Here is a 23506-nt window from a genome sequence, read left to right as displayed (position 1 = left end):
TCATTGATTGCAAATCAAGTTCGTGTTGTGATTTGTGTATATACATCTATAAATTATGTTTTTAGTTTCTATAAAATAAGACACAAACAAATGTAAATGTAATAAATTGCAAGTTAATGATATTGACAAGAAACTTTCTTAATTAGTTAATTAATCATTCTTAATTAATACTACGTTACAAAAGTAGTGTATAAGTTTTCTAAGCCTTAATTGTTCATACCTTATATAATTTAAATTACGACTATTTCTTCGATTGTCTCGTTAAAATTATTAAACTTAATCTTAAACCAAAAACATTTGAAAATGTAAGATATGAGTAGGATATAAGAGAAATTGAGAAAATAAAATTTCAAAGGAAATTAAAATATAAATAAATAAACATAGGTAAGCAAATTGATTAATGTTAAACCCTTGAATTTGTATTAAAAATGAATTTGCGTAAGTTCTTCTAAAAGTACAAAAATATCGAAACGAAAAAAACTATAATACTAACCGATAAGTCCTAACTCTAGCCTTTTTTTATTTAGTACAAAAAAAACTTTCTTGAACTAGAATAACTGAATTTTGATAAATCCATATTTCTTTCTTCACCGATCACATCATCCGACCGAATTTGAATATTTAATTTAGTATTACATTAATTGGCTAGCTGCCTCTAGCCCTATTTAATTTAGTCCATAAGTAAAGCAAAGTTCTTGAAAAAAAAAACTTTTTAGGGAGTAAGTTTTTAAAAGTGATTACTTGTTTTTATCTTGAGACTAACTCAATTTGTATGAATTCATATTTCCTTCTTCACCAATCACACCATCCACCTGGATTTGCAGTTAAATTTCTGGTTGTTCAATAAAATAAAATTAGTAAAATACTTTCATCGTGTTATATCTACGTTGTAAAATCTGTTTTTATTAAATACAAATTGGAGTAATGTGAAACATTATTCTTCACTCTGCACAAAATCAGTAAAATATCCTCAATCAAACAATCAAATGGCACCCCATCTTCATAATCAAAACTGTTCTAAATTTATACACTACATTATGTATACATTGAACATATTTCAAATTTCATTTTTAGTATGTAAGCAGAATCGGTTCATTAATTAAAGTACATTTTAATAAGTAAATAAAATATGCGGACATATGTATATGCATATATAACAGGAGTTTATTATTTAATAACAATAAGTAGAGTAGCAGTCTACCAAAAATCAATTTCTAAATTCATATGATATTTATCTATTGAAAAATGTTTGATTCTTAAATTCTTAATTTTAATTTAATTCCATAACATAAACCTAGAATTATGTGTTCTTAAAAATAGTTCACCCTCTCATCTTTCTGATCCTAGATGCTAACAAATATTTTTAACCCCTGTTCTGAGTTACTTAAATTTAATTTAATTTAATATAAAGACACCATCAATGTTAAAATTAAGTTATTTACTTATGTTTTTAATATTTTATCTAACTACTACTATCTACTAAAATCTTACAGATCTGTGTTACTTGACGAAGAAAAGTGGTGTTAAACTTATTCGTGGAAATAAAGGCAAACCAAAACTTATTGTCGGTGAGTTTTCGTACTTTCGGAACAACAGCAAAGGACACAAAACTTATTGGCTATGTTCTAAGAATCGTTACAATCGTTGCAAAGCGAGGCTTATAACATCTAGTCAAACTGGTGAATTAATTATCAAACACCAGGAGCACAACCATCAACCGGATACTGATTTAGAAAGGAAGACTTTTGTAAGAGTGCAACAGAAATTTTAAGTACAAAATAAAATATAATTGTGTTTACGTTCAAATAAATGTCAGCTTATATAAAATTGTTTTTATTTAAGAAATATTAATAAATAAGAAAATTTTGTGTGTAAGTCAAATTATTGTGCCTTCCCTATCATCCTTGAGTAGCAATATTTTCTTCGTTTTAATTAATTCAACTTTATACTTATTTAATTCTTCCCATTTTAGATGACGATAGATTGGATGAAATGTATAATTGTGATTACTTGCCTGAAATTGTTCAATATGAGAGAGGTCAACGAGGTGCTAAGAAGTTGATTTATTGTGGGCACGCTTACGTATGCGCCAAGGTAAAAAAGCTTCGAAAATATTGGATATGTGCAAAACAACGTTCTAAAAACTGCAAGGCAAGAATTGTAACGAATCTTGATGAAAGTCAATTTAGCATGCGGAATATGACCCATACACATCCCAAGTCTGAAAAATACATAAACTATTAATTATACTTAATTTTGAGTTAAATAAAATAATAAACCAATTAATTGGTAAACTTACATACATAGTATGGATTTTCAATGGTTTCTTTTTTTTCTCCAAGTTATTTTTTGTGATTATATAAAGTAAAGATAATTTTTTGATTGGTCAATTACTACGAAATAAAAGGTATTTTGGAATTGTAGATCTACCCGAGCTTAAAACAGCTTTCTAGCTATCTTCAGCATTATTTAATATTATTATTCCATTTACATATGTGAAATATTTACTAACATTTTCTGACCATGAACATGAATCTTTACATGCAATAAGTTAAAACGGTTGTTAATTTTAAGAATCAATTTTGAAAGTGGTAGTTAAAAATAATTAAAAATGGTGTGCAAGGAGCTTTTAAAAATTAACATTCTCCCAGTTTATCTGTATTTTGGCAAATAGACTGAAGACTTTACTAGCAACTTACAAAAATGAACCATAAAGAAGACATCGACAACATAAGCTCGTTGTATAGTGTTGCCATAAGAAGTGATAAATTGTGATATTAGTTTTAACTTTGTTGTGTTTTTGTTCCATTATTTTAACAAAAAATGTAACAAAACTAATAAATTTTAAAAAATCCCTTGAAGAAGCTGGAAAATGGCCAGCGAAACGTCGGGTAAGAGAAGATGAATTAGTTTTATATTAATTGCATCAAGAACATTGGTCATTAAAGCCCAATCAAACAAACATTATATATTAAATCAAGAACTTATGATCCAACACCCAAACCCAACTTACAAAATCATCAACCTGCAGCACGAAAACTCTTCAATAACATCAACAGAACAGATTTCAAGGCAATGTATGCAATCAAATGTGTTACTGGTACCCTTAGACTTAAAGGATTACCCGAGTACCCGACATTAAATGGTTACATGGGTAACTAAAATTACCCGCAATATATACAACCAGACTCTTCTTTTTATGTACATATGTCATATCTCTTCTTGCAAAGATTTATTTAAGTAATATAATTAATTAAAACGGTCTTTTCGTTAACTTAAAAAACTGCATTAATAAATTTTAGAAATGGTAAAATTTTGTATCAACTTTTGTAATTTTAATTTTAATAGTTTACTTAACATTATAATTTGCTAGTAAGATATCAGTTTTATAAATACCTAAAATTTAAGTTCATGAAAATCTATCAACCCACTAAAATTGATACAAATGCGTCAGTTAATAAATCAATTAACGTTTACTTCATGCGTTATCCAGGTAACAGGGTTCCTGGGTAATAATCATACAAATAAAGTACAAGGTATCAAAAGCTTAAAAAAGTATAATTAGTTCTTAATTAATTATTTATCTAATAAATAAACTAATAAATTAGATTAATAGTTTATTTCTTAAAGTTTTTATTTCAATTTCATGTTTCTTCTCTTCAGCGACATCTATAAGACATCGATGGTTATACAATTTGTATAATAAAGATGTTTCAAAAATTAAAACAGTTAAAATCAAAAATACGGCCTTTTGCCAGTGCTCTGACTTATTAGAGGCAATTGAAGACAATAAACAACTCATTGTGCAGGTATCAGACGCTGTATTTAGTTTGAGAAAGGAGTTTCACCATGAAACGATGTTGAAGCAAAATGTTGGCGTTGCCCATACAGCTTTGGTCACTATCATTCCACCAAAACCTTTTGAAACCGTTGAAGACTTTCTTTTATTCGAACACGAAATAAAATACTGCCCAGAAAAAAATAATCAATTTGTAATTAAACAAATATTCGGGTTTAAAAATACAAATTAAAAGTAAATGTTATACGCAATATTTTATGTTTCATTTCTTTCCAGAAATCGGTATTTATTCAATATGGTGCTCATTCTGATCCCAAAAAGTTTATTAAAAATAACTTAAGAAGAATTTTTGATGACAACGTTGCCAAAGAATTCTCATGGAGGGGTACAAATTGAAAAGGAAGCGCCAGATCACTTGCTACGATATCTCTCCAGTTTCGCACGCCAATTTGGTTGAGGTCCTCTCCCACCTGGGTGCGCCACCTGAGTCGCGGTCTTCCTCTACTGCGCCGCCCATCGGGATTGGATTCGAAGACCTTCTGGCCTGGAGCGTTGATGTCCATCCGCTCTACATGACCTAGCCATCTAAGCCGTTGGACTTTAATTCTGCTAACTAGGTCAGTGTCGCTGTACAGCCCGTACAGTTCGTCGTTATATCTTCTCCACCATTCTCCATCTTTGCGTACGGGACCAAAAATCACCCAAAGAATTTTTCTCTCGAAGCATCCTAAGACGCTCTCATCTTTCTTTGACAGGGTCCAGGCCTCAGCGCCATAAATGAGAACCGGGATGATGAGTGTCTTATAGATGGTCATTTTAGATGATAGAGAGAGGACTTTACTTTTCAATTGCCTTCTAAGTCCAAAGAAGTAGCGATTTGATTTCAGCGCTGGTGTTGTTGTCTGTATTAATAGCGGTGACTGGGTAGACAAAGTCCTTAACTACCTCAAAGTTATAGCTGTCCATGGTGACGTTTTGTCCAAGACGTCGTCGTTCAGTGTCCTTTTTTGATGACATGACAGCATATACTTGGTCTTGCCCTCATTGACCACTAAATCCATCTTCTTCGCTTCCGTCGCAATGCTCAAAAACGCTCCACTGAAATCACGCTTTAAACTTCCAATTATGTCAATATCATCTGCGTATCCGAGTAATTGGATGGACCTTTGGAAGATTGTGCCTCTAGTGTTGACCGTTGAGTTTTGCACAATTCTTTCCAGAACGATGTTGAAGAAGTCGCATGACAGTGCATCGCCTTGTCTAAAACCTTTTTTGACATCAAATGCATCGGTAAGATCTTTTCCGACCTTGATAGAGCAGCGTGCATTCTCCATCGTCATTCTGCACAAACGGATAAGTTTGACAGGGATGCCAAAACTTGACATTGCTTTGTAGAGCTCTTCCCCATAGATGCTGTCATACGCGGCTTTAAAATCGATAAAGAGATGGTGGGTATCGATTTGAAGCTCCTGGGTTTTTTCCAAGATCAGCCGTAGTGTGAATATTTGGTCGATAGTGGACTTTCCTGGTCTGAAGCCACACTGATAAGGACCAATCAGGTTGTTGACGAATAGCTTCAGACGTTCACATAATACGGCAGAGAGGATCTTATACGCAATGTTAAGGAGACTGATGCCTCTGTAGTTGGCGCAGTTTAGAGGGTCTGCTTTAAATAGTTCGGCAGAGATGCCGTCAGCTCCAGCAGCTTTGTTTGACTTAAGTTTAGATATAGCTATCTTCACTTCGTCAAGGTCGGGTAGGCGGAATTGTTGATCTGCGTCGCCGAGGTTGAGTGGTTCTATATCCCTTGAAGCGGAATTCGGTTCGTCATCGCCGTTATATAATTTGGAGAAGTGATCTTTCCATATTCTCAGCATCGACTGTGGTTCTACTACGATGTTCCCCTGATCGTCTTTACAGGTTTCGGTTCGTGGCTGGTACCCTTGGGGTTTTTGAGGTTTTTTTTACCTTTTGGTAAAATTTACGAACCTCATTCCTGTTGTGACATCCCTCTATCTCCTCGATCGCGCGCTTCTCATGCTCTCTTTTTTTCGGTCTAAGAAGCCGGTGTTCCTCTCTCCTCTTCTGCTCGTAGAGCTCGCGAGCAGCTCTAGTCATTTTGTGCAGCGCCGTCTAACGTCGAATCTTCTCACAGTACTTCCTTGTTTTGGCTTGGATCGGGATATCTGTAGCCGTACCTTGGCTACAACGAGGTAATTGTCCGAGTCAATGTTGGCCTCTCGGAATGTTCGGATATCCTGGATACTGGAGAAGTGTCGTGCGTCGATCGCAATGTGGTCAATCTGGTTGACGGCTGATTGATGCGTGAACTGCGTACTAGCTACCAGAATGTCTCGCCCCGCAGCGAAATTGCCTGAATCCGTTGTCGGAGGTAGTTTCGTGCAGGCTGTATCTCCCGATTATGCCACCAAAGATGTCTTCTCTTCCTAGCTTGGCATTAAAATCTCCTGAGACAATGTTAATGTCATAGCCAGGGCACTGCTCATATGTCTTGGCCAAGAGCTCGAAGAATATGTCTTTAGTGTCTTCATCTTTCTCTTCTGTTGGGGCATGCGCGCTTATTAGGCTTATGTTGGCGAATTTAGCCTTGATGCGAATTGTCGTGATGCGTGAGCCCTAATCTAACTAAATAAACATATTACAATATAGTTCCTGATAAAAAGATTATGTATTTGTGCAATTAAACAAAATTACATTAAATTAGTTTCATTCATTTTATCCACAAAGATGTTTTTTAATTTGTAAGATTATTATTGGTTGTTAGATTTTGGAACCCATTCGGGTTTATTTTATTTGTTGATGTAATAGTATAATTATATGTAATAAATAAAATTCAATGTAAAATAATCTAATATTATTCATTTTAGATAGCAAAAAAACTTGTCTTGCTGTCCAGTGGGCTTTTCCCGGGTTCTGGTTGTATCGACTGACTGTACTTACAGCAAAACTAATATCAGGACTTGAAACTTGAGCTGCAAACATAAGGTCTCCCACAATTTCTTGATAGGGTACGGATACATCTTTCATTTCAGCACACTCCTTTTCGTTTTGTCAAATTTTGGTTAGCATCTAAAGGTGTTTTCGCTAAGTTACAATCAAACATATGGAATCTATTAAGAATTTCATTGATGTATAACTCTTGGTGCAATAAATCGATCGATCCCTATTAATTTGAATGCCCAAAAAAAATCAGGCCTCTCCTATGTCTTTTGAAAGCCTTTTTCAAGTTCTTTTTCAATTCCAACTTCTGGCATTTATCGTTAGTAAATATAAGAAGATCATCTACATAAACCACTACATATAACATTTTCCCCTTCGATAATCTGTAATAAATACAGGGATCGACTTTAGATCTTTTAAGGCCGAAACTCTGAAATGCCGCATCTAATTTTTGGTTCCAAACACGGCTAGCTTGCTTCAGACAATAAACGGTTTTTTTCAATTTACTGTACCATAAAATTTGGCTGTACCATAAAAATCTCTTCGTTCAGATCGTCTTGTAAGAACGCCGCGCCGCCGCCGTTTGGTCAATATCAAGGTTGTACTTGGCGGTCGTTGCTAGTAAGAATCGAATAGAGGTATTAGCACTACCGGGAAGTAAGTTTCTTCGTAATTGATCCCTTTTTTTGCGCACACGCTTTAATAACTAAACGGGCGATATACATTACCTTTTGCCTTTTTATTTGTTTTAAAGATCCACTTACAATTATTAGAGGGAATATTGGTCAACAACCAACCAAAGTTTCATTTTCAATTAATAAGTTGTACTCTATTTTCATTGCATCTTCCCATAAATCCGAATCGCTTCTGTTTAATACCTCATCAACTGTTAATAGATCGTAAAGCTCAACGGATTTAGCTTGACAACATAATCATCCATTCAGACTTTGATGCACGTTGACTGCCACTTGGTTCAGTGACTTTATTAACTGTTTGTGCTGGCAAGCAACTCATATCATTTTATCGGTTTTCGACAACTTCTTCCTCTACTGAGTAAAACGTTTCAGTGTGTCGTGTGATTCTTTAATGGTGCTATCATCTTCACAGTCACCAACATCCCGCACTGAATTCGACTCATCTGAGAATATATAAAAATACAAACTTTTATCTAGTTGACAATTCTCGAAAAACACAACATCTCTACTAGTTATGATTTTATCTTTCTCGGCCTGGTATAATTGATAACCTTTCGTATTTTCAGATTAACCGAAAAAAAATGCAGCATATTCTGACTTTGAATCAATTCCCTTACACCCAAACATCGAACATGACTGAGATTTGTAACTCGTCCAGATAAATTTTTCTCAGATGTAACACCAGTTTTTGTTTTTGCAGATCTGTTGATGATGAAAACAGTAATAGAGACTGCCTCAGCCCAAAACTTAAATTCAAGTCCAGCATCAAATAACATGCTGTGTGCCTTTCCGATAATCGATTGATTGGTTCTCTCCGCTAAACCGTTCTGCTCTGAAGTATACGGTGTTGTCGTCTGTAGTTGAATTCCGTTTTCTTTCATCAGCTTTCCTAATAAAGGGTTGCAAAATTTAGTGCCGTTATCGGTGCGTAAATCTTCCACAAATCTTCAGACCTTTCTTTCAAAAAATTAACTAAGATTTTTTTACTAAAATCATCGACTGTTACTGATGTAACATGATATTCTGTTGAGTGAGTCCCCTTTTCCTTAAAACAGTTTGCTTGATGCCCTTCACACAAACTTCACAGTTTTTCTTGTTGACTTTGTTAAAGTTAACCCCAGAAACACAATTCTTCATCTTTATCAAACTATATCGAAGTTAAGGTGACCCATGCGACGATGTCACAACTCACTGTCCTCTGCTTTTGCGTCTTTGACGTTACCATTTGCCATCATACTCACGTTAATATTCTGTTACACTTTTTGTTGCTCTTATTATTAGTAATAATTATTTGAAATTAATTATTACCACACAAAACAAAATCGACGACGGCGGCTGCGTAGCGACGAACCTGCACTCAAATGAGTACGAACGCGACACAAAGGAGAGAACAAAAAAAGTGCAACAATACAGCTCGTTGACGAAGCTGTAACCGCGACTGCTCAGCTGGGCTGGGTTCGTTTAGAAGAATTTGTTTTTATATAAATTATAACAATATTGATCGATTTATAAGAATTAATCAAATTGCTATAATTTGGAAATATATTATTACAAGTACCTACAGTGGGGTACGTTGCAATAAAAATGGGCGCCAGGAATTTTTTTTTTTTGAACCGAAAAAGAAAATTCCAAAACTCTTTGTGGTTAGTGAAGCGAATAAAAAAATAACAAACGTTTGACTTTAAAAATTTATTTCTTTGGGAAACCGTGGGATTGAAGATCCCTGGACTAAAACCCAAAATGTTTTCCAAATAAAACTTTAAGAAATTACAATAAAATTAAAATTTAAACTAAACAAAACAAATTCAAACGGCAAAGGAAAATGGGGTTTTAACACCGGACGCGTACCGTATAAAATAACAAAGAACAAAACAAAAAGCTACTTATCTTTTTTTTCCTATTTCCTTCCTCTTGAAATCCTCACACCTCGATCCTCTATCCTAGAATCTCCAATTTTCTTTTTAATTTCTTCGTTTTCCTGATCTTTTCCTTCTCCTCGATTTTTCCTTTTCCTTTACAAATTCCTCGAACTTTTCCTGATCTTCTTACTGCTCGCTTGTAAGGCTCTTTCTAGAGTGCCTTCCAAGCTAATTCAAAAACTTATCCTTCCTCCCTCGACCATTCCAGACACACACACATTCATACAACACAAGCATCCGTTTTCGTGATTGTCGGTCACGGTATCGCGGCTTCCTGGAAGCTTTACGCTCATCAGGAAAGCCACCGTTGTTGACTCTCAACGAAACTTTACTTCCACACACACAATCACGGTTTCAACAAGTTGTTGGATGAGTTTCCAAAACTTGCCGAAACATAATGGCGAGTTCAGACCCCTTCCCAACTATTCTTATTTCTCGAGAAAGTGTAAAGAAAAACAAAAATCGAGAAGAAGTCTAAACTAGGCATTTTCCTATTACTATTAATATCGCGCGAGGTTCGAGGTGTGAATTTCGTACCAAAATTAAATTAATCGACTTTAAAACCGCGGCGTTAAAAACCCATTTCCTTTTACAAAATATTAAATGTTAATTATTAAATCTACGTTAAAAATTGTAAATGTGAAATTAAAATAGATGTGTTGTTGTTATTGTTGTCTAAGTAAGGGTCCGCCTGACCTCATACTTCTTCGGCTCATCCGCCGGCATTTTCGACCTTGTCGACAGAACTCGTTCTTGAATCCGATCACCTGCTTTTGTTGCTTTTGCAAAAATAACGGCTAGGTACACCTGTGGCTGATGAGACCATGGTTGCCCTCAACTTTGCCGATATTTTGCAGCCACAACGGGAAAAAGAAAACAGCCAAAGGCTGGTTTTTGTTGCGGTAAAATTTACCGTAACAATTCGATCCATTCAACTTGAACATATCACCCACATGCGAAGCGGTGGCAACCTGCTGTTTATTGCTACTGCAAATTGTGCAACCTTTTGAATCGAAGACAAAGGAGTTTTCTTTTTTAACCATCTGGCTTACAGACAGTAAATAAACGCACAAGTTGGGAATGTACAACACGTCCTTTACAGAAACATCTCGGACATTCTTCTGAACAGCAACTGGTATTTTCAACGTGACTTTTTGTTGGCTTTCGTTTGCCAAAGAACACTGTAGATTCGGACTCACTAGTTTTAACATCTTGAAGAAGTTTCGTCTTGATAGCATATGCGGTTATGGGCATATCTAAACTCTCAAGGCCCATTACCATTGGGCAATAATTGACAGATAATCCAGCAAGCAGCAAAGTACCAACCCATTTGTCACTCACTTCCATGGCCACTGATCGCAATTTGTGGACAGTACTTACGATTTTAGTTACATACGTATGACTCCACAAAATCACTATCATCCAATCGTGTTGTGATTAAAGTCCGCAAAAGTCCAACTCTGCGCGTCAGTCCTGAATCCTCAAATGCTCGTTCCAGATTGTTCCATGCTTCTTTAGCAATCCTCGAGACTGAACAGGGACAAAGTTTACTGGCTCGATCAGAAGAATCATTTTCTCTCGTCACTTTCTTCGAATCCGTTGTTGTAAGATCATTATATTAAACGCAAATTGTAAGAGGGCAGTACGTCCTGTGACATCACGAAAAATCTTCAAAAATATTCAGCTTCTTTCAATAAAATTTCAATGGGTATTCAATTTACTTTATTTTAATAACTATATTAAGCATGGACTGGACCCATAATCTGCTAAAAGTTGCTATATATTTAAATAAAAGAATATACGAATATAATTAAGATAGATAGATAGTTTATTGAATTTGTTTAAATTTTACAATGGTTTGTTACCGCACATTTTACAATATAGTGATTTGATACAATGTATCTTTCAGCTAAAATAGTATGTATATAAGTTTTATAAATTATCAATAAGGTTTATATAATTTTGACCGGAGGAAAAAACAATAATTTAATGTCGAATAAAATTAAATTATTTATTTTTGTTTTTTTTTTTTATATGTAAAAACAAAAAACAAACAAATAAATAAAATGATAAGTTGATAGAAATCTAATAAAATAAACAACAGGTTTATTTTAACATGTTCACATTTTGGTAATTAAGATTTTTAAAACTTAACCTTCACGAAATTTACGATACGGACAGGAAGGTTCTTCAGTATGGCCCATCACGGAGATTAGTTCCATTTCATACACGGCTGTTCATACTCCAATTAAAGATTCCGATTTGCCGAATTCTTCAAGTGCACCAAATTGTTTGGAAAGCGATACTCTGGAAGAATTGTTTCCAGCTACGATTTTTCACCTGATTACGGGATCAACTCTCAAAGTATCTCCAAAAAGGATGGATATACTTTTCTTGGACCACGCCACGAGAATGTGGCTACCGAGTGTTCAAATTCGGTATTTATAACAACTTCTCCAAAATATCAGGAGTACCGAAGAAAAATTGTGAAAAGGAGCTACACATATCGGTTGATTTACAAGACTTGTTATTTTATGGACCCGAAGGAAACATTAAAAACGAAGCTTCTATCGATGGCAGCGCAACACCTACAAAAGGTATCTCAATTACGAAAAGGCGATAAAACCATTTCCTTATTAGTACAACGCCCTATACATTGCCAATAATTTATATATTTTCTACATCAGCTTAGTTTAATCCTATTTCTAAAATTTATAATATAAATAGTGTATATTTTTTTTTATATGGTGGCGCAACAGTCCTTTGAGAACTAGGGCCTAGTGACTTACAACTCTCAACCATTCCTGTCTGCAAGTACTTTTGTCAGGGATCGAGAGGACCTACTATTTTAAGCCGAATCCAAACGGCTTATTTGAAAAAAAAAACACTTTTCATGACAAGAATTACTCTGGGAGAATTTGTCAATTCCTCGCAAGAGGCAGTACTCGTGAAAAATACTTTAGATGGCAATTACTGTATTAATTAAAAATTGTGTAAAAATTCCAAAAAGATGTTTAAGTTCACAATCTATTTGTATTTATTGTGATTTGTGAACACCATAATTTATATAGGCAAATCCAATACTGTATATCACAATTTACTTTTAATGTTTTAGTAAATTTTGTAAATCTAACAGCCAAAAAAGTGCCTTAAAAGAACTCTATATTTATATTATCAGCACCAAATGTAGCTTTTTATATATGTACGTAGTTTCTGGAATGGGTAAAAATGTACATAAAATTTTAATAAATCAAGCTCTTGGAAAAGAAATAATTCATATACTTCTTTAGTTATATAAACCAAACATTGGTTTAGTTAAACAATCAAAATTGCGAATCAATGGTATTACAATCTTTTTCCAATTAATTTAAAAACAAACAATGTATACACATATTTATTTAACGAAAACGTTCCCACAGCTTCAAATATTCATTTGATAATAAACATACATACATACATACATACATTTTATAATTGATTACTTACTTACATAAGGTGGCGCTACAGTCCTGTGTGAACTAGGGCTTCACCCAACTTCTCCATTTAGCTCGGTCCATAGCTAGATGTCTCCAGTTTCGCGTTCCAAGTTGGGTGAGGTCATCGTCCACTTGTGCGCGCCACCTGATCCGCGGTCTTCCTCTACTGCGCTGTGCTGTGGGTGTGGATTTGAAGACTTTCCGGGCCGGAGCATTGGTTTCCATGCGCTCTACGTGACCCAGGCATATTAGTCGTTGGACTTTTACCCTTCTGGCTAAGTCCACGTCGCTGTGCAGCCCGTACAGCTCGTCGTTCCATCTAATACTCCACTCCCCTTCGATGCATATGGTTTCTCTCGAAACGACCCAAGGTCCTTTCATCCGCTTTTGTCATTGTCCATGCTTCTGCACCGTATAGCAGGACGGGGATGATAAGGGTCTTATATAGCAACACTTTGGTCGCTCGAGAGGGAACTTTACCACCCAAGCCTAGGTAGGCGAAGTCCTTGTCTACCTCAAAGTTACGTCTGTCGATTGTGACGTTTTGACCAAGACGTCGGTGTTGTATGTCCTTTCTAGATGACAGCATGTACTCTAATGTTGACGTGTAAGCTCTGCACTATTCTTTCAAGCACGATGTTAAAAAAATCACATGACAGCGCATCACCTTGTCTAAAACCTGTTTTGACATCGAAAGGTTTTGTTAAGTTGTTTCCAACATTTATGAAGCAGCATGAATTCTCCATGGTCATCCTGCACAAACGGACTAGTTTTTTTTTCAGGAGCGAGCAAACAATGCGGAGGTTCCATTCATCGGGCATGCTTTCGTCCGACCATATCTTACAGATAAGTTGGTGCATTCTCCTTACCAACTTATCTCCAGCTGCTTTAAAGAGCTCGGCTTTCAAGCCATCCGCTCCAGCGGTTTTATTAAACTTTACTTCGTCTAAGTCAGGATCATCCTGCCTGGCAGCGGAATTTGGTTCGTCGTCACCATTATACAGTCTGCAGAAGTGATCCTTCCATATCCTCAGAATTCACTGCGGTTCCACTATGATATTTCCACTTTCGTCTATGCAGCCTTCGGTTGTAGGTTTATATATACCTGTGAATTTCGTTTCACCTGTTCATAAAACTTGCGAACTTCAGTCTTGCTTTTTTATGATTGATTAATTGATAAAAAAATAACTAATTAAAGTTGTACACAAGCTATAAAGTAACATATTTTGTAAAGTAATTTATCTAGCTTTAACACTTTCTCCATAACCACAAAATAAAATTGTATTGAATCAAATTATGATTGGTAGATACCTATTTTCTTTCGAAGCTTGGAACTGTATTCATTCAAGTGATTTTGTCAATAAATCTGCGAACTGGTGAATTTTGCTGGTGAACTCGTGCAATATATTCCAATCGTACGTCACCTACCAGAAAACGCTCACGAACATAAAGATCGCGAACCTCAATATGCTTCGTTCTTTTGTGAGTTCTTTTTTAGCTTAACAGCACTTGCACTATCGGCATATAATATTGGTGCCTGTTCTTTTGCTAAGTTTGTTTGCTCTTTCCTTCCTTGGTATCTTAAAGATAAGCTGGTAGTACCACGGAGATAACGAAACATTCTTCTAACGCTAATACAGTCTTCTTTGCTAGGATATTCTATCTACGTTGCTGCGGAACTTACTGCAAAAGCCTATCTAGTCGAGTTGCAGCTGCCAGACACATCAAGCTCTCAACAGCTTCACGGTATGGAACTTGTCCAGTTTAATCTTCACATAATAAATTTTTTCATTTTCAATTTTTATCTGCATGCCGAGAAAATTTTCAAGAGTTCCAAATGTAATTTTAAGTTCATTTTTTGAGTGCAAACATAAAATTTTGAAGTTCATCTTCGTTATTTCCAAGAACTAGTCCATCGTCAACATAAATCGCTACATATTACTGCGATACAACAGAACAGGGATCAGCTGTGCTATTTTTCATTTCTGAACCGAAATGCGACACCATTATTTAAAAAACACTAATACTGGAGTTGGAGTACGTGGTATTTTAATATTACATACACATATATTTTACAATCAACATTACGAATTCGTTGATGGTGATGTTGATGTGTTAATGGAAGAGTATAGCTGTAATCTGTTATAGTTTTCCATTGGTACATTTAGATTTCCTTCAAAATTGATTTTTTCTCGTGGCGCATGGAACACGATTGAAAGTGTTATTTTTTGTCATTGTATCAGTGTTACTTCGTGTAGGCATTAACGAGTGCGTTAGAGCTGTCAAATTCCTATTTAAACATTTTTTTTTAAATTGTATTAGAATTGGTACAAAGATGGTAATTTTGTATTTTATTTTCAAAGGATGCAATATAAATAAATTTACATTGTCCGGGTTATAACGCCGGGGTATGCTATGCCCATATGGCGGTTAATGATTTAATGATAATACAATTTTCTTAAGTTTTATATATTAATATTTTAAATACATATATTTTTATCTATATAAGTTAAATATGTATATAGATAAATTATTATTTTTTATTTACAATTTTTAATATTAAATTTAATGAATTTATTACATGAGTAGTTGCTACATTAGTAGATTGTGTAAAGATAATGATTTTATTTTTTTAAATTTGAACTTTATGCTTTGCTAACAGCGGAAACAATTTTCAAGTACTGGTATGTACTGAAGGACCTTATAATTATTTTATGCTGGAAACGTTGCCCCTGAAATGTTGCTTTGTTATTCTGCAGCATTGGAAAATATGTTTAACTGTTATTAGTTCTCTGCAAAAGTTGCATAATGGTGGGTCTTCTTTTTCAAAGAGATGCCATTTGTTAAACATTGTGTGGCCTAGTCTCAATCGTGAAATCTGCACTGCTTAAGATCGGTTTAAGTCTTTGTTATAGGTTACAGTACAGGTAATAAATTTGGCTTATGTGTTCTTAGAAATGATTTTGATTGATTCCAACAATTCTTTGATTCCTCTTGAATAAGCTTGAAAGAATGAATCCATATAGAGTTTGCAAAAGGTGGTATTTTGTATTCCAAAGGCATTATAGTTGCTTGGCGTGTACCAGCGTCTGCTTTTTCATTCCCTGGAATTCCTACATGTCCTGGTGACCATATTAAATGAATACGTGGACATTCTGAGCAGAAAAAATGTGGAACAATTTTGCGTGTCATCCTTGTGCAGGACCCTGCTAATCTTCTCTGTATCGTTCCAATTTTAGTATATGTTCTGCCGAAGCAAGAACCAAAGAAGGTTAATCTGCCGAAAAATCTAGATCCACACATTTATTTTGACAGATCTGGATCAAGAATAAATTGATTTATTTTACCAATGGAAAACTACAATTTTCTAACTTTACTTAATTCCAAAAAAACACTCTAATGAAGATAATAATTCTCGGTAGCTATCTTCCTTTTCCTACAAGCTAAATGTGTGTGAGACATTAAAAGTAATTCCATCTTTAGGTATAGTTGCTCTCTTGTAGGTTTGGCGGAACATTTTTTTTTTTTTTTAAATTTAAAACGCCATCTGTTGTTTCCTTGCTTCAAAAAGCAGTTTTTATCAAAACAAACATAAAGAAAGTTGAAAAATTCTCCATATTTCCGATGAACCCACCGAAGAAAAAGTTCTGAAACAACTCCTAGCAACTTTTAACTACGCCAACCTTATTTCTTACTTACTGCCACACTCACACGTTTAAGCCGATGAGCAGCAAGTTTTAAGCCGATTGAGCCGCAAGTTTTCTAGTGATGAAACTTTAACAATTGATATGAGATTTTTTGCTATGTATTTGTAAATTTTGTAAATTTATACGTTAATTTTGACGTTTCTTTTCTAATATGTGCTAAATTATTTAAATACAAAACAATAAAATAATCGAAGCGGTTTTTGGGGGTGATGTTACTGTTTCAATCTGTGTCGTGCTTTTTTTTTACCTTACATGTGTATTTCTATGTGAAATTATGTCCCATAAAATATGAGACAGCAATATGAGCAAGATGTGAACATAAAAGGCAATAAATGTAACATACAAAAAAACCAGACCAAACGCCACAGTTCTCTACACATACCAAGACTAAGAAAAGGAGAATTGTACACAATATGAGTGAAAAGATAGGCTCAACAAATTGAAATTGATCTATAAATTATGTCTACGTGTAACCAAACCAAAAAAGCTATGTAATCGTGGCCCAATCATCAAATATTTTTCTCCACTGAATGCACTTATCGATGAGTTTCTTTCGTTCAATTTGTCTTTACAAATGGGCGTCAAATGTCATTTCTGTGGATCGAGCTAAAAAAAAATAAAGAAAAGGGACAAGACGAAATAGGTTTGTGTGATGTTGAATTTCTTTTCTTCAATTCAACTTCGTGTCTTTGTTTTTATGAAACCCTTTTAATTTTATTTCAATCAATAATATGAAAAAATATTTTCAGTACGGTGTTGTCTTTTAGTTCATGAAATTACTGTTGTATGTACACGAGTTACGTGCTGAATAACTGTGCAACTGCAACCCCTTGGACTCACAAATTAAATTGCGATTTGGTTGGTGTTCATTTGTGAAAATTCTGGAAGCAGGTATAACATCAAGTCAAGAAATTCCCCACTCCACCGCGAGTTGGGAGAAATTTATTTATTTATGTATTTAATTGAAATTCATCTTTCTTTATTTTCTATGAATGCTTTTGGTTGGATCTGGTCTGGCAGATAATAGAAAATGATGGTAGAATCCGATGGAACAGCCGATGCAACACGTCGCCTTAACGTGAAGAAACAAACACTCGATGATGCCTATGCGGTGCCAGCTAACTTTTTAGAAATCGATGTTGCTAATCCGCTGACCACTATGACGGCTGGCAAGAAACGCTACACCGACTATGAAGTCCGTATGAGGGTAAGTTTTTGTTATATTCTTTTTCTTAATATTTTATCGACGTAACGCGATTTTTATTTCAAAATAAAAGTCGAAGGAGATGTTGATGTTAGGGGAGGGGTTCATCGTTGATTTATTTTTCTAAAATAAAGAAATGACTTACGCTGATGCATGAGTGAGTAATCAGCTGCTGCCCTATTTGCTTATCAGTAAAAATGCTAACTATTTTTATAAGCTTGCATTGCAGCACTATGCAAAGAGTTGTATGTATCTTATGTATTGCCCAATTGAATTAACAGCTTAGACGATTTGAAATGAGGAAAACAAGGGAATTGACCTCGCAAACTTTCTGTTATCGTTTTCATGGCCATGGGCGTAAATTGCTTATATCCCTGTTCTGTGTTTGATTGCTTTAATGTCAACCAATAACACGTCTTTAAAACAAAAATTTGCTAAATGGATCAATTAAGAAGAAAAAGTTTTTGAAACTCACTTACACACAAGTTAAAAATGTGAATAGATAGGCGTCAAATGTTTGTAAGTAGCGGCGGCGGTTCGAACCAAAAGTGCTAAAAATTATTTAATTAAAAATTGTTAATTTCAATAATTTTCTTTAAACTATCCTTAACCCATACACAGGCGTGTCAATGCATATCGTTTGCCTATTCTTGTTATTGATTTGATCTTTTCAAAAATGCATAATAGGTAAAATGAATGGAATAATTTAATTCATTTTCAAAGCCATGACACAAATTTCGAGAGAGAACTCGCCGAATTATTAAATAAGAAAAACAATGCGTGATTAATTTGTTAGTTGACTAAATGAACAGATCGGGATACTGATACTAGGGATCAATTGTGGCCCCTAACATAGTGGATGGTAGTACCCGGGGCATTATAGTGCGTTGGACTGTCATGCCAAAAATCTTGGGTTCAATCCCTGCCTATGCCATCTAAAGTTTTTGCACGGGTACTGTCTCTTGCAAGGAGTTGACAAATTCTTGTCATGAAATGTGCTTTCTCAAATTAGCCGTTCGGGTTCGGCTTTAAACTGTAGGTCCCCTCCATCCCTGACAACACTTCACGCACACAGGAATGAGTGAGAGTTGTAAGTCACAAGGTCCTAGTTCTCAATGAACAGTTACGCCACCTAATTTAATTATTTTTTATTAATCATAGTGGATGAAAACTCATTCAACAATATGCTCTACAAATTACACAGTTGCAAATAATTCAAACTTAAGTTTTTGGAATATTTTAAAAGAAGATAGTTCCTTCTCCCAATGTCACGAATATATTTATATTTATTTGGATAATTGATTGCTGATTTATTGAATTCGTTAAACAAACTAACGTTAAGACCAAAATTACATTTATTCTTACATTTAAATCTACAATGCTTTGAGCAATTTGCATAAAAAAAGCTGCTTAACTGAAGTATTGACAAAATTTACTTTAAATGTTTTACTTTTAAAATCATCGCTTTTGGAATATACCAAAAAGTAATACTTGTTGGAAACTGAAATCAAATCGTTGAGGGGACTGTTTTTACCATAGTTCGATCTGCTTGATATAGGACGTAATACTTAAACGGCTATAAATAAAGTTTAATTGTTTCAAAACGGATGGTGATATGACTGACTAATTGATTAAATTTGTAATAAAGGGCATCTGAATGTCCTCTCTGTGTTTAGAAAGCGATCTAAAATTTATGAGCGTGAGCCTATGATTGTACGCTAGAAGTTCGAGCCTATTGGACCATAGAAAGAAACGGATTCCTTCTATTCTGCTTATATGGACTTAATAAAAGGGAGCCCATATAATGCAGCCATATTCCAATAATGGTCTTACAAATGATATATAAAGAAGTTTAAGAATATAAGGGTCACAAAAATCATGTATAATTCCAAGTGTCTTATTTGCTTTTTTAATAATATAGTCATAATGATTTGTAAAAGTTAATTTTGCGTCAAGAATAATACCTAGGTCAGAGAAAGTAAGAGTTTAGTCAAATAAGAAGAGTCTCATTGACAATTGAAAGTCAAAACATTTTGTTTGCGTGTAAAACACATTGATTTACATTTATTTGTCTATGTTTAGTAAAAGCTTATTTATAAAACACCGTTCGCGAAAACTGTTTAGATCATCTTGTAGGAGTAAACAGTCGTCAAGTGAGTCAATACATTTACATATGGTCCAGCATCTTCTCGTGCTGACTATACAAGCTTTATATCGGACTGCTATTTATTCCAAATAGCAGTTAAGCCTGTCTTTTTGACTTTTTGGCATTCTCCTTAGATTTGATCATGTTTTTGATAAGGGCTCTGAAGTCGTTTCCGTTGCTACCTTTTCTTCGAAGAAATCTGCGACTTCGTTGCTCTAGACTCCAAAGCATTTCGATATCCTATGAAGTTAGACTTTATTCTCCTTGGCAGCTCCATTAGTGTGTTGTTTAGCAGTTGATCTGATTACTTAAACAGAACTGAACTGATTACTTAAAGGTACTCCTTTGGTAGATCCACAATCCTAACACTTCTTTCACCAACTTTTGTTTGAATCCTTATTTAAAAAAGGGACGAATTAAAGAAATTTAAACCGAATCCAAATAAAAAAGTTACATTGCAGTTTCATTTGAAGAAAACAAGCACAGAGTTTGCGTAAGCAACAATATAATTTATATGCAGCCAAAATTTCAATATAGGTTTTTTTTTTTAATTCATTTTTATTTATTCAAACCTATCTTAAATCTAGACAAAAATTTATAAAACTAGCCTAATTATCCATAACTTACAACTAACTAGTATATTATTTTGACACTAATCAGGTAACACAGTTGAGTTATCATGAAGTTTAGGAATCTAATGAATTATGTATGCATATGAACATTTATATACCGTGAGCATAAATAAAACATGATGTATTTTTTAATAAAAAGGGCGTTTGGTTTGTAAACATAGTATAGGCCCAAAATAGCTTCCTTGTGGAACACTAGATAAAATTTGTAATTAATCCTGGATTGATTGTTTCTAAGTTATACACATTGTTTTTGTTTGTAAGATAACAACTTAACTATTTTGAGACCATAACACAAATTCCGAAGAACTTATGTTTTGATATTTAAACTTGTTGACATATTCGATCTAAAAGCTTTTATTTATGGTATCAACTTGAAATTTATATTTAAAGGCCAGCACCGTGTAATTCGTTAGAATATTGTTGTATTCCATATTTTATTGTAGATCATCATAGGATCCTTTACGTCGCTTGAACATCATCGTAAAGTTTCTTATCTCAAGCTTTTTTATCGTTATTTTAACAGTTATTGCTATTAAGAAATTGCCAGCTACATTCCTCCCCTTAAACGTACTGTCAAGTACAGAGATCCGCTCTTAAGCCGTACTACGCGAATGTAGAATGCCTTACCACACTCTGTTTTCCCAGCCATTGCAATATTTAGGAATTCAGAACCAATTTGCACTGAAACCTCCTTTAAACCACTACCTCCCTTTCATAGTGCTCACACTGTGTCTTTACATAATAAGAGTAGCAATATTCCCTTGAGTGTGCGCTTTTTATAAAATATCTATTTTGAAGTTTATTTTTTAAATTTTGCAAAAGCTTCATTTTTAATAAATCTTTAAATTTAGTAATCTTTGATTGGACCCAGTAAATTTAAAAATTTTGGGATGAATTTCTTAAACGAGTTGTTTAATGGCAGCACAGTGGCGTTGCACGGATTCATCAAATTGTTGAATTCGTTTTTAAGGCAATGGCTTTGCATGATTTTGCAACCAAAAGCTCAAAGCTGAGCAGGCTGCTTCATTGTTTTGGTTTTCTATTTGTGTGCTTTGAGTCAATATTTTATTGTAATACCCTTATTTAAGTGGCATCTAACCGTTCGTGTATCGATGCCTAATCTTTTGTATTTTTTTTAAATTGCACTCAACATAAATACCTTATGGATATGGGATTTGCACGTACCAATTGTATGGTGTCCTATTTATCCTATTAGTAGAAGAACACCGCAAGGTGGTGCCTTAGACAGACTAATACTTTCGGCTGATCGGTGTGGACTGGGTGTTAACCCACACAAAACCGATTTAGTCTTATTTTCGAGGAGATACAAAATTCCATTTGTCAACCTCCCTTTATTAAAGGAAACCAATTAAAATTTTTTAGACGAGGCCTGCGTATTGTTTCAGATAAAAACTAAATTGAAAAAGCAATGTACAGGAAAGAGTCAAAAAAGCTACTGTAGCGTTCTTTTGTTGAAAAACAACTATTTGTAAAAAATGGGGCTTACAACCCAGAATCACGCATTGGCTATACATATCCGTAATTAGACCAATTTTAATGTACGGTGTGGCAGTATGGTGGACTGCTTTAGAGAAAGCTATAAACTGTATGAAGTCCAACGGTCAGCTTGCCTATGTATAAGCGGCCTCTAGCTCAAAAACTAAAGAATTACCTACGAGTATTCTTCTTTAACGATATACATCATATTAGCATAATCAGCCTCCCACGTTTCGTAAGAGACTTAATCTGGTTCTAATGAGCTTAGGAGGAAGCCGCAAGATTCATGTGGTATCACAATGGGCCAATAAAATTGCCTAAGTATGTCCGATTCCCCATCATGGACAACAACTTTAACCTAACCTAACATAACCTAAGTTTTCGAAATTGCACGATAATTTAACCGTCAGTAAAGAATACCAGTTAGGCTGTATCTTATTTTTAAAGTTCAAAATTTTATATTTCTTTTAGACAAACTTGCCAGTTTTTAAAGTGAAGGAATCGAGTGTTCGACGAAGATATAGTGACTTTGAATGGCTCAGAAACGAACTAGAACGAGACAGTAAGGTAAGTCTTGGACAGAATTTTGTATACACATATAATTTAAAACCTTTAAAAATAGATTGTAGTCCCTCCATTACCGGGTAAAGCTTGGAAGCGCCAAATGCCTTTCAGAGGGGACGATGGTATTTTCGACGAAAACTTTATTGAGGAAAGACGAAAAGGCCTCGAGGCATTTATCAATAAAATTGCTGGACACCCATTGGCCCAGAACGAAAGGTGCTTACACATGTTCTTACAAGAGAATACTATCGACAAAAATTACGTGCCGGGAAAAATTCGGAATACATAAATACTTGTAAACTAGCCACGGCTTGCTCTTCTTATCTTCTCAACTAAAAACTAAACAAAACAAAACAAGACATAAATATGTATGTAGAAAGTAAAGGTCATCCGTTTTCAAACTCTTTTAAGTACTTTGTTTCTAACAACTTTTCGTTTTTGATATCGATATCGAAACAGCTCGATTACTGAATCTTTCTTAACAGCAGGCAAAAGATAACAAAATTTTCTTACAAATATTCAAAATTTAAAAAATAATTTTTTTTTTTGGATAGTCTTGAAACAAAGGAAGACATTTTGTATAAAGTAATTATAAACAAAAAAAAAAAACAAAATATATATAAATAAACAAAATAAATATGAAAGTATAAATTTAAATATTTAAGTATTAATTTCTAAGAAGAGTGTAGACAAAATTAAACAAGAATTCTCAATACCTATAATATAAAAACAAAAATTATTTCCTTTCCCTTCTCCAATTCTCTGTGGAGTGAAATAAAGCATGTGTTTTGAATAAGAAATGATTTTCGTAATTAGTTCCAATAGTTTGGTATGGACGCATGTTCACATTATTATTATATTGTAAAATTTTAAAATTTAAATAAATTTATTATGGTTTTTCCTTGA

General features: G+C 34.2%; 1 protein-coding gene, 1 long non-coding RNA gene and 1 pseudogene across 2 annotated transcripts; 2 read left to right on the top strand and 1 right to left on the bottom strand.

Annotated features, from left to right (window-relative positions):
• On the top strand, positions 1–2298 carry LOC129942869 (uncharacterized). Its single transcript, XR_008781107.1, has 2 exons — positions 1–1871; positions 1973–2298. It is a non-coding gene; the product is annotated as an uncharacterized LOC129942869 (long non-coding RNA).
• Positions 2299–16014: 13716 nt separating this feature from the next.
• Positions 16015–16113, bottom strand: LOC129943623 (U6 spliceosomal RNA; annotated as a pseudogene).
• A 1004-nt stretch (positions 16114–17117) lies between these two features.
• On the top strand, positions 17118–23506 carry LOC129941476 (sorting nexin-12). Its single transcript, XM_056050112.1, has 5 exons — positions 17118–17200; positions 17307–17448; positions 17578–17764; positions 22508–22603; positions 22659–23506. Exons 3-5 carry the CDS (start codon positions 17588–17590, stop codon positions 22887–22889), a joined length of 504 nt encoding a protein of 167 aa, XP_055906087.1. The 5' UTR covers positions 17118–17200; positions 17307–17448; positions 17578–17587; the 3' UTR covers positions 22890–23506.

Source organism: Eupeodes corollae, chromosome 1 (assembly GCF_945859685.1).
Source record: "Eupeodes corollae chromosome 1, idEupCoro1.1, whole genome shotgun sequence".
NCBI classification, from domain to species: domain Eukaryota; kingdom Metazoa; phylum Arthropoda; class Insecta; order Diptera; family Syrphidae; genus Eupeodes; species Eupeodes corollae.
This window is presented reverse-complemented; position numbering and strand designations above follow the sequence as displayed.

Coding starts and splice junctions, on each gene's coding strand:
- LOC129941476 (XM_056050112.1), top strand. CDS start 17,588: ATGATGGTAGAATCCGATGGAACAGCCGATGCAACACGTCGCCTTAAC. Junction 17,765..22,507: donor ACTATGAAGTCCGTATGAGG/GTAAGTTTTTGT, acceptor TATTTCTTTTAG/ACAAACTTGCCAGTTTTTAA. Junction 22,604..22,658: donor AACTAGAACGAGACAGTAAG/GTAAGTCTTGGA, acceptor CTTTAAAAATAG/ATTGTAGTCCCTCCATTACC.